Source organism: Parasteatoda tepidariorum, chromosome X1 (genome assembly GCF_043381705.1).
Source record: "Parasteatoda tepidariorum isolate YZ-2023 chromosome X1, CAS_Ptep_4.0, whole genome shotgun sequence".
Taxonomy (NCBI): Eukaryota; Metazoa; Arthropoda; class Arachnida; order Araneae; family Theridiidae; genus Parasteatoda; species Parasteatoda tepidariorum.
The window spans coordinates 51,600,926-51,612,678 of NC_092214.1; the positions used below are offsets into that span (position 1 = coordinate 51,600,926).

Here is an 11,753-nt window from a genome sequence, read left to right on the forward strand (position 1 = left end):
ATAGTTGTTATTCATGTATGTTGCTATATTAACCATATACTTCTCTTAAATTCATTAAATGAAAAAATTTATTTCGATAAATTTGTTTTATAATTGTACTGAATAAATTAAATGTAATAACTAAGGGTTAGATTTTTATGACTTTTGAATTTCAGTTTTCAGGATTCTTTTTGTTCTTTTGCTGCATTATTTTAGTTCTTTTTAGAAAAACTGATTAATTATTTCATTTTATGGATTTTTAGAGGTTTTTTTTAAGAAAAAAGAAATCTTTATAAATAATAACTAAGTCTTACAACTTTTGGTCATTTTAACTAAGTAGTACCTCTCTGTGCATTAGTCTTGTTTACAGAAGTAACATTTTTAATTTGTAAACTATATGAAAGGTAGCTGATGAAAAACAATTAACTGTTGTCCGGCATTTTGCTCACTGCAATATATTAAACAGTAATATATTGTATAGCAATATATTGTACAGTAAATTTTAATTTAATGCAAGCCTGATTTTTTGCAATTTTACAAAATTAAAGCTTTGAAGTATGTATATTAATATATATGTATATAAATCAGTGTACAGTGTGACATAATCAACCGGATTTTTGATCTAATGATCGAATCTTTACGTTCTAAGACTCAATCTTAATGGTTCGAGAGGGTAACCTCAAATGTGCTAAGTAATTAGTGAAGATGATATTTTAAGTTAAGAAATCAGGCACAAAAGCGTACTTTCTCTGAATAAACATACCTTTTTCCCCCGACGGATTCAGATTTCTGGCCTCGGAAATATAGGGGCTAGTCGCAATCTCTTAAATACGGTTCCTATATTTTGGTCAAGAGAAGCAGTCCAAGTTTGAACCGCTATCTTGACCAATCTAACTGTACAACTTTTTTGAAATTTGATATTTGAGGAACTATTTGACTGATTTTTTTTTCATGTAATTTTCACATTTTATCAGGTAAAATTACCTACTTTAAAATGACTGGAAAAAATTTATACCTTACATTTCTAAATTTTTTAGACTATTATTACACGAGATAATAAATTTTAACTTAAATTTATTTTTTTGCATAGAATTATCTCTTGACAAGCAAATTTTATAATGTTGTGCAAAATTGTTTGATTTCCTTTAGAATGTTCTTGAATTATGTTGATATATGCAAAAAGTAAAATTAATATTAAGGGGTCATAACTTTGGATCTCTCTCCTGAGCAAATTATGGAGACCATATCTTCAAGATTGCACCTACTCTTCATATTTTGAAGGTTCAGAATCTGAATCCCTCAAAAAAGGGTATGTTAATTTAGAGAAAGTGTGTTTTTGTGTCAGACTTAGTAACTTAAAATATTGCATAACTAATTAGCATAGTTAAGGTCTGGCCCTTTTGAGTCCTGGTATGTGAAAAACTGATCATTGGATCAAAAGTTATTCAGAGTGTTTTGTTTGCTGTCTTACACACTGTACATTGATAAAATAATCGCAAAATTAATAAGAAGTATTTAAAAGATAATAAATCACAGTGTCATATTTGAAGGCTGTAGCTATGTTAACAAGATGCAATAATCTCCTATCTACCTTCAAAACCTTTTAGTAAACTTATACATTTTTGTTCTTACCTATCTATTTTTTAAAAACAGGTATCAGTTGGGAAACCATATCCTTTATATGAAGCTGAAGATAAGATGCCTGAACTTCTTCCTCAAGATTTTGACACTGTTATTGGAAAAGGAAGACTTTCCCCTTCTGATTTTCAGCATGGAGCGCTTTCGTAAGTTGTCTCTTTATAGATTTATTACCATTTGCATTCCCATTAAGAAAAGTAAGTTTTCTTTGCAATATAGTTTCTTTTTAAACTATTTGAATCTTTCTCAGCAGTATGAATTATACATTTTCTATATTTCAAGCTAAGAATTAAAAAAAAAAAGGAAAAAGAAAAACAATAACTTAAGCTTTTCTACATTTTTAAAATCTAAAACTATTCAATATTAAAAAAAAATATTCTAAATTTTTTTCTCTTCGCATGAAAGTAATTAGAATTATACCTTAAAACTAAGATTAACATGGTTAAAAAAAATGAAAAAACAAATTAATTTGTATTTATAATTTATCATTTTACTAAATAATATCAGGCACCCATAACTCATTCTTACCTATTTTTTACTGAACTAAAAAATCTTTAGTATTCAGAACCATCTACTATTAACAATGTTTCAATGAGTACCTTATAAATTATATGTTATTATTATTAGAAAATATTATAAAAATACGTCATTTTAAGCCACATTTTTATGAAGCAGCATTAGGGCACAATTTAACATAATTGTCTTTGTTCTCACATAGTTATTTATCATTTAAAATTGTTAGATATAATTACAAAAATTCAAATGAAAGTAAGAACGCAGTGACTTTCACAGCACCGCAATTGTAAAGGAATGTCAGCTCGTGATGTCAGTTCATGAATGATCATGTGACTTCCCTATTTTCGATGAAACGAAAGTGATTTTTGCTTGAAAAAAACTTAATAATTATCACTCTTAGAAAAGTATTAAAATGTTTTCTGGTGATTTTGAGGGATTCATTTATGTATTAAGATTATTAAAAAAAATTGACTGTAATTGTCCATTGTGTCTTTAGTTTAAAGAGCATTGGTAAAGCTAATAAGTTTATTTTTGTATCAAAAGTATTGATGTCCTTCGGAAAGAAGATTGACAATCAAATGCTGATATAAAATTCCTGGATAGATCTTAGAGCTAAGTTGTGCCTCTATTAGGCCTGAATTGGAACATATAAGATGATATTCTATCTTGCAAGTTTAATTACCCAAAAGAGAAGGATTTGATTCTTACAAAAAGAGCCCTACTCTCTTTAGCACAAATTATATTTGACCTACTTTGCATATCTACTCCAGTGACCATCATTCCAAAGCTTATGCATCAAGAATCTTATAACCTAGGATTAAAATGAGATGATATTCTCTCTGAAGGTCTGCATGGGTGGATTTTAAACTGGCTTACAAAAGTACAGTACCTGTAGGAAGTCAAAGCACCTCGAAGGATAAAACTCTGTCAAAGTTATGAACAAACTGGCAGTCTTCATGTGTTCTGTGATGCAAAAGCATTTGCCACTTTTATTTTTCAGCAAGTAGAATTGCAACACGAAAATGCAGTTAAATTTGTGCAGTCTCGTGCCTTTGAAAGTCATAACAATTCCATACTTTGAACTGTAGGCATGTTGTAATGGATCTACAATGGGTGCAAATGTAGTTGAAGATATGAAGCTAGAATATTTGAAAGTTTCCTATTGGACTGATTCATCAACCACGCTCAACTGGATAAGAAGAGATTCTCCCTGGGTAACTTTTGTGTAGAATCAAGCACAAAAGATACACATCTTTACAGATGTCAATCAGTGGAAATTTGCTCTCGGTAAACTAAATCCAGTGACCCTTCTTCCAGAGGATGTACAGCTGAAGAATTCATACACTTCAAATGGTGGGAGGAACCTCTATTGCTTTATTACATAGAAGTAGCAAATGAAGATCTGATAAATGCTGAGAAGAGAAAAACTATGTTATCAACTCACTCATGCTGAAAAGAACTAATGATTGATATTTTGATAATCTCATTCTAAGACAGTGCAAACATTTGCTTGGAATTGTTGGTTCTGCAACAATCGTTGAAAAATCAATGTTTGTTTATCCTTATTCGTTCATGAACAGAAATAGAAAATGCAAAAAATTTACCAATGTTTTTGATACAGAAAGAACTTTTCAATGGTTCTACGGATTCAAGCTAGCAACCTCTAAACCTTGTGACTGATGAAAATGGCCTATTCCGCTAGAACTCAAATTATTAATCACCAAAATACCAAAGACTTCAAGTACTCAATAATATTACCAGGAAACCATTCAGCAGTTGTCAAATTGATCCTTCACAACCACTAAAAGTTTATGCACTGTAGAAATCAGTTTTTGTTAACCCAATTGCGAGAAAAGTATTGTTTACTGAAAGGAAATAAATCTATTGGAAAAAATTTTGAACAATTTTGTGAGACATTTCAATGTTAAATATGAAGTAATCATTTCCAGTAGAATTTCCCCATTTTCAACATTTTGTTGGAAGTGGTGTGAATGATGTTGGAGTGGACATAGCTGGTCTATTATTCTTAAGAGATTGCTCCAAAACAGGTATTGTACTCTTCACATATTCTGTCGATTGAGGAATACACCTTGTACTCTGATCCTTAATGTCAACCTAAAGTTTTTTGTAAGCCTTACAGCATTTCATTGCACTCTGTGGGTCTCCATCCGTAATATATTCAGATAATGGGACAAATTTTGTTGCAGCCAATGGAATACCTGAATCTATGGACTGGAATCATGTCAATGAGGAAGGAAAGAAAACTGATATTATTTGAAAATTTATACCTCAAAAAACGGATGTCTTTTGGAAATTTATACAGCAAAAAATGGATATAAGTCAGATTCTTTTACTGATTGTTTGGAACAAATATTTAACCTTACAAAATGACTTTTAAAAGTAAAATTTATGAGAACAGCATATTCTATCAATTATTTTTTATTTACAAAAATATAAAATGTTTCCTTTTATGCATAGCAGAATAATATTTGCTATCATGATGTCATTTAAAACTTATGTGACATTCCCACCTTTTGAGTTTTTAACTCAAATAATACTCAAGATTTTGTATGAGTCAATTTTCAAGCTCAATCATTAGAGAACTTTGATTTTATGGGATAAACAGGTTTTGGTTTGTACTTGGAGTAAGGCCAGATGTTTCAATTATATCAGGATCAAACAAAAAAGGGTTAATTTTCTTAATTCCAGTCTCAGTCGCACTTTCACATTCAAAGTATAACTTTTCTCTTAAATTCTCTTCTGATTGTGCTTGTACTTCAAGAGTATAGAGTTGTTGCGCAGGCCTCAGGAACTTCTGTTCTTCATTTTCTCTTTTGTAAAATGATGTATTTCCAAGAAAAGATGGCCTAGTTCAAGCATTATTCCTAATGGCCAGTTTAGCAGCTTCTGGATTGGCACTTCTATTATGACTATTTCTTCTACCTTGAGTTTGCGGGCTTTCCTGTTTTTTTTTCTTTTTTTTTCCTTAGTTGTTGCATTTAAGTCTGAAACTGCTACCCAACATCTCCAAATTTTCAAAATCTGTAACCAACTGTCTTATGCTCTCTGAAGAACATGGAGGTGTTAAAGGCTATAGATCATCTTCTGCTAGGTATGTCTTGGGTCAAGAAGTCACACACAGAGAACAGTATTCATTTTTTTTTGTATCTTAGACAAACTCTTCCTAACACTCTTTTTAGTAGATCTTTCACTAGAGGAATGAGACATTTCTACCAGCCACCCCACCAGGGTGCTGATGCCAGTATAAATTTCCAAATGATATCTGTTTTCTTCCTTTCCTCGTAGACATGATTCCAATCATTAGATTCAAGTATCCCATTCCCCCAAAATTTGTCTTATTATCTAAATATATTACTGGTGGAGAGCAACACATACAATGAAATGCCGTAGGGCATTCTAAACCTTTTGGTTGTCATTGTGGATTGGAGTACAAGGTGTATTCCTCGATAGACAGCACATGTGAAAAGTATAATTCCTGTTTAGAACCATCTCTTCAGTTATGTTCACTCCAACAGCCTTCACTCATTTTTCACTCCACTTCCAACATGGAGAAATTCTTTTGGAAGTGATTACTTCATATTAAGCATTGAAATGTCTTACACAATAGTTCAAAATTTTTCAAATGTATTTTTTTCAACAAAATCTGATTTCCACAGTACATGAACTTTTGTGGTTGTAAAAGATAAATTAGACTACAGCTGAATGATCCCCTTGTAATATTGAGTATTTGAAGTCTTTGGTATCTTGGTGATAAACGATTCGGATTCTCGCTTAGAGTAGGCCACCTTCATCAGCCACAATGTTTAGATGATGCAAGCTTCGATCCGTAGAACCATTGTAAACTTCTTTCTGTATCAGTAGCAATAATAGATTTTCTGTAGTTTTTATTTCTGTTCACGAAGGAATAGGAGATAAACCAAGATTGATTTTTCGATGATTGTTGCAAAATTGACAATTCGAAACAAGTGTTTGCACTCTCTTGGGATGAGAGTATCAAAATATCAATGATTAGTTTTTTCAATGTGATTGTGCATTGATTACAGTTTTTCTCTTCTGAGCATTTATCAGATCTTCATTGGCTACCTCTGTCATACATCAATGAAAGTCCTTCCCACCATTTGAAGTGTATAAGTTGTTCTGCTGTACATCCTCTTGAAGAAAAGTCGACTGGATTTAGTTTACCAAGAACAAATTTCCACTTATTGACATCTGTAAAGATGTGTATCTTTTGGACTTGATTCTACACAAAAGTTGCCCATGGAGACTCTCTTTTTATCCAGTTCAGAGCGGTTGATGAATCAGTCCAATAGAAAACTTAAAAATATTCCAGGTTTTTTATGTTCAACAATATTTGCACTCATTGTAGATCCAATACAACATGCCTACAGTTCAAAGCATGGAATTGTTATGACTTTCAAAGGCACGAGACTGCACAAATTTAACTGCATTTTGGTGTTGCAATTCTGCTTGCTGAAAAATGAAAGTGGCATATGCTTTTGCATTTGCATAGTTTCCAGAAAATGGGGGGGGGGGAATCTTTCTACTTATATGTGAGCTCTGGAATTTGCAATAGTAGCCTGTACTAAATACTGAAATTTGTCTGTTTCATCAATATTGGTGTCTTCATCGATTTTTGATTTAATAATAAGCTCACCTTCTTAAATTTATTAGAAAACGGCGGGAAAATGTATAGAATTTCGTTCTGTTTTTTTGGTTTTCCGGTTTTCTGATTTTCGGATAATGGGTTCTGTAATGTATTTCTTAAATGTGAAGTAGCAATATTATAAAATTTAGATTTGTATGCTTTATTAAATAACTTTAAATGAGTTAAAGATTATAATTTAATAACATCAGTTAAAACTAACTATTAGACTACCATTTTGTAAATAAAATTATTGAAATTGAAGTTAAATGAGTTAATCAAATCAGAATGGAGATTTACTAAACAATTTTTAAAATCCAAACCTTTTCCTTAGCAAATTATATTCTGAACAAACACACATTCTATTTGTTGCCTCTTGTAATATAATTTCTATAAATCAAAAAAAGTTCAAAATGAATAAACATTTGATTTACAATTTAAGTGCCATTATAAAGTGTTGAAATAATAAGTGCAATATTAAAGTTCAAATGGAATTAACTATGCACCTCTTAATTTTATTGGAGATTTATTAGACATTAAGGTTTTCAGAACTCATGCTCTTATTACCTTTACCCAGATTTACAGCTCCTGACTTGAAAATAGTTTTCTTTTCCATTTCTCCCAAAATTTGTTTTAAAAGTCTCTACTAAAATTTAAAATTTTTTAATAATTTTTATCAATGGCACAGTCAATACTGGATAGTCTCCCAAGTAGTGAAAGAAATGGTAGTAAAAAACTAGTTTCTTCTGTAGTCACGGTTCTCAAGTTCATCACAGCTTTAATCTTTCATCGAACTGTCTCTAGCCAATTCTATTCTAGCCAAAGATGATTTCTTTAGCAATTTTTTAAGAACAATTTTCTTTGAATAATGGTTGAGCAAACCATTTGCTTGTAGAATTCCATCCACCAGGGTACTCTTTCAACAGTAAGTTTTCACCTTATTCAGTTGGAGGATTTATACTCTCTCCCCTTTAGAAATACTCAATATAGCCTTTTACAAATACAACTCTACTTATTTAAATTTCTGAGCATTATTATGTTTCTTACCTACCTGAGTAATTTAATAGTGTATTAGTTCTCTACTTTCTTTATTTTCATTTAAAATCAAGCAATGAAGAATTGTGACTTGATTTTTTTTCTGAGCATTCTTTGCCACTTTTTTATTTCCTGACTTTTAATTATTGGTTCAATTTGATTATTAGTGCCTTTTTAAATTTTTATTCTTATCAATTAATTGTTCTTAACAATCTGTTGATTCTTTTTTCTTTTTTTAGCATCAATATTCATCCCTTAATAATTTTCATCCCTTATTAATTTAATCACCCCTTATTAAAATGTTCAATTTTTCTTATTGTGATTGCGTAAGGCAGATATATTTTTTCCCCCTTTAACCATCAAGTGAATCCAATATGCAAATTTGATACACTCACCTCTATAAATTTGATACAGTCACCTCTATAAATTTTGAGTCATACATTGGTGCAACAATGTGATAAACGATGTTCTTTGGGATAAATTGTTTCATTCATTTGTTTGTTCTTTTTCTTAAATTTATGTTACATGAGTAAATCTTCATACTTTTTGAGGTGGATTAGTCAAATTTACCAACACACTCTGTAACAGAAAACATTTAATAACAAGAAAATTTGACGTTAATGTTACAATGTCTGATATTGAATCTAAAAAAAGTAATATAACACTGTAAAAAAATATTATGAATACCATCCTGTAGCCCCAACCTGAGTGAGATAGAAAAATTGTGGGTACACTTACATGAGCAGTATATGCAGGGGGAAGGCAATACAACTAAACTTAAGACTTGATATAAACTATTTCCTCAAAATTGAAAAAAATTTTACCACATGGTGGACCTCAATTTCTCTTCTACAAATCACTTTCACAAGTTTTGAAGTCTTGCGAAATCAAAAACTGGCATGAAACTTCAAAAATTGATGTTTTTCTTATGAAGTTCAAAATGACCCCTTTTTGAGGTTTTAGGTAGTGCTATGATTATTTATTTTAGTAATGAACATAAATGCATAAAATTTTGATACAGTATTATACTTATCAATTTAGTAAAAGTAAAAGAAATGTAAACTTTGAAGCTCATGTGTATATCTGCAAAAACAGCATAAGAAATGGCAAATAATGATCAAAATGACCCCAATGGTGCTTCTAGTGTTAAATTATGAAAGAATAATGTCTATATANATAGGAGATATGGAAAAAAAAAATTTCGTTGAATTATTTTTGAATAAGCAAATTAAACAATTAAAAATTTCTTATTCAAGATCAATATTTTTCAGTAATTCAAAATATGTAGACATTGAAGTTAACATTAAGAAACCCATACTTAAAAACACTTCTTTGCCTAAATTATTGGGACCATTTTTTCCTGATTTCAGCTACTAACCACCTTTTTTCAAGATTTTAAGATTCATAAGCTATAATTTAGCGAACTATTACTAAAGTGTCAAAATTTTTTTGTGTGTGCACTGTACAATCTTTTTTAATCTATAATTCTAAAGTCATTAATCTATAATTAATAAATTTTAATGAAAACTATGCTAAATTGTACATTATTCAGAAAGATATCAGAGTACAGTAAAATTATTACTACTACTATTAAAGTACAGTTAAAAGTACTATGGGTATTTTTTTCTTTGTGGGAAGAATATTCTTTTTAATATTTGGTGGGTTTACAAGTTTTTTGTTATAATTTATTTTTTTATATCTTTAACAATAGCCTTAATATTAATTTACTTTAATTTCAGATCTGAAGCTAAGGTTCCTGTTGGTCCTTTGTTGGAAAATCCAGATCATGCAGGATCTTTGCAGTATAATGAATATATTGTATATTCTACAAAAAGAGTGAAAATGAGATACCTTGTTAGAATTAAATTCAACTATAAATAAATCTTGATTTTCTTAAAAAGTATTCATTGAGTACTTAAAAAGTATTCATTATTGTCCCAGATTATATATTTAACAATCAATGTATTTTTCAGATTTTCAATAAACTAATCAGCATTTACTTGTATTAGTTTACCTTATGTTTTCTTAATATGTTTTACTTCAAATTGTGTATGCTTTTTAATGTTTGATACAAAGAAAAAAATTAATTTAACAAAAATTTTTGTTTAAAAATGGCAAAACGTTTTATATGGTACTAAAATATGAGTTCTTTTGTGTATGAAACTTTTTAAATCAGATTTTTGTACGATGTTAATGATTTAAATCATTAAATTAAACAAGAATAAATTCAGTTTTTTTTAAAAGACTTTAAATTAGTGAGAGCACAAATAGAGGCTTTATAAAATAATAAAACAATATAAACTTTTTTATGCAAGCTTACTTAAACTTTGTCGCAAATGTTTACCTACAAACAAGTAATAACTGTAGATTTTTTTAAAGAGATGCAAATATGTGAGAATACTCTAAAAAATTTATTTTCTTTCCTTGGCACTATTAATGACAGGCAGTCAATTTTAGAATTTGTTATCAAATTTTTGAATTTAGTATGATATATTTTATAATTTTGCTTTGGTAGTAGAGTCAAATAATTATTTGTGTATAATTTTCTATAACCCTTAGCTAAATTGATGTGAAACAGGTCAAATAGGTAAGCGAAAGTTGGCTGATTATAAAATAAGTAATTATATAAATTTAAATGTGCATAAGTTATTTACAAAAGAAATCAAATAAAAATTCAATTATTTTTTGAAATTAGTACTTTATATCTATTTAGTATTTCTGTTTAATAGACATAGTTAAAAATTTTTTTGATTTTTTAAAAAGTCGTGACTTTTTTTGCATTCTAATTTTTATATAAGTAAGAAAGACTTTTTTTTTGTTGGTAGAAACAAGAAAAAAATATATAAAGTTGCTAAAAGACTTTTTAAACTCCACTGTTATCTGATAAGTACAACAATCTGATTAGAACAATACTGCATATTTAGTTACTAAAAAAATTGGATTATATTTATTATATGATCTAGCTGAGAACCGGTTCATCTCAAATTTTGAAAATTCAGTTTTGAGTTTAAGTAAACTTTTTCACTAACTAAAGAAAAATCCATGTCTTATAAGCTTTTGGAAAATGACAATATGCTACAAGTCCTGCCTTATCCTTCAGCCAAAAAGTTTCAAAACCAGCCATCTCCATATCCGTCAGATTATGCTTCTGATTCAGCTCGTAATTAAGATTCAGAATGACTGCCTATTTAATTATAACTTGTTAATTACTGTGATAGTGTTTTCGTTTGTGACTTTTTGCAAACAATTTCTTACTAAGTTCATTTTTTTATGGAGAAGTTTGATAAAGCATTGTATTCTTATTAATCAAGGAAGATGAAAAGGGATCTTACATCTTGAAACACAGCTGAAGTTTTTTAAGTATGCACCATGAGGTAGAAAAGTGAAAAGTTTGTTGTGAATAGCAAGTGAAGTGGCTCAGGAGTTGTCTCCAAAACTTACTAACAGAATATTTCGTACCCAGTAAGAGTACTGATGAACGGATATTTTTTTTAATCAAAACATTTCGCTATTATCTGTTTTAAGATGGTGATGAAGCCATTGATAAACCATGATGATATGCATATGAGAAGATATCGCCTCATGATGGAAGAAGATATTGTCATAATTTTGTATGGTTATTGTTATTTTTTACTTCAATAACCTTTGAATAATACTTAATACTTTTTTCCTCCATTTTTTGGTCTAGAACTATCCAAATTAGAAAATCTTTGCAAATAGCAAGTGAAAGAAAAACTTTTTTACCTTGTTTTTAATATTCTTGGGTTCCATTCATGATAAATTTCCTGATACTTCAATTTCTAAAGACAGTGTTTCATAATTGATTGGAGTCATTGAGTATTTAATCCTAACTGTAGATGAGGTTTTATTTTCTTCATGTATTTTTTTTTTTTTGCTGCTTGTTATTCTGAGGAGATAAATC

General features: G+C 29.4%; 1 protein-coding gene across 2 annotated transcripts in view; it reads left to right on the forward strand.

Annotated features, from left to right (window-relative positions):
• Positions 1 to 9,836, forward strand: part of LOC107443764 (poly [ADP-ribose] polymerase 2) — a 46,232-nt gene extending 36,396 nt beyond the window's left edge. For both annotated transcript variants that reach the window (XM_016057730.3, XM_071187960.1), the window contains 2 exons: positions 1,633 to 1,763; positions 9,571 to 9,836. In XM_016057730.3, coding sequence (XP_015913216.2) covers positions 1,633 to 1,763; positions 9,571 to 9,712 — 273 coding nt within the window. In that variant the 3' untranslated portion in view covers positions 9,713 to 9,836. The remainder of the gene's footprint in view (positions 1 to 1,632; positions 1,764 to 9,570) is intronic.
• The last annotated feature ends 1,917 nt before the right edge of the window (positions 9,837 to 11,753 follow it).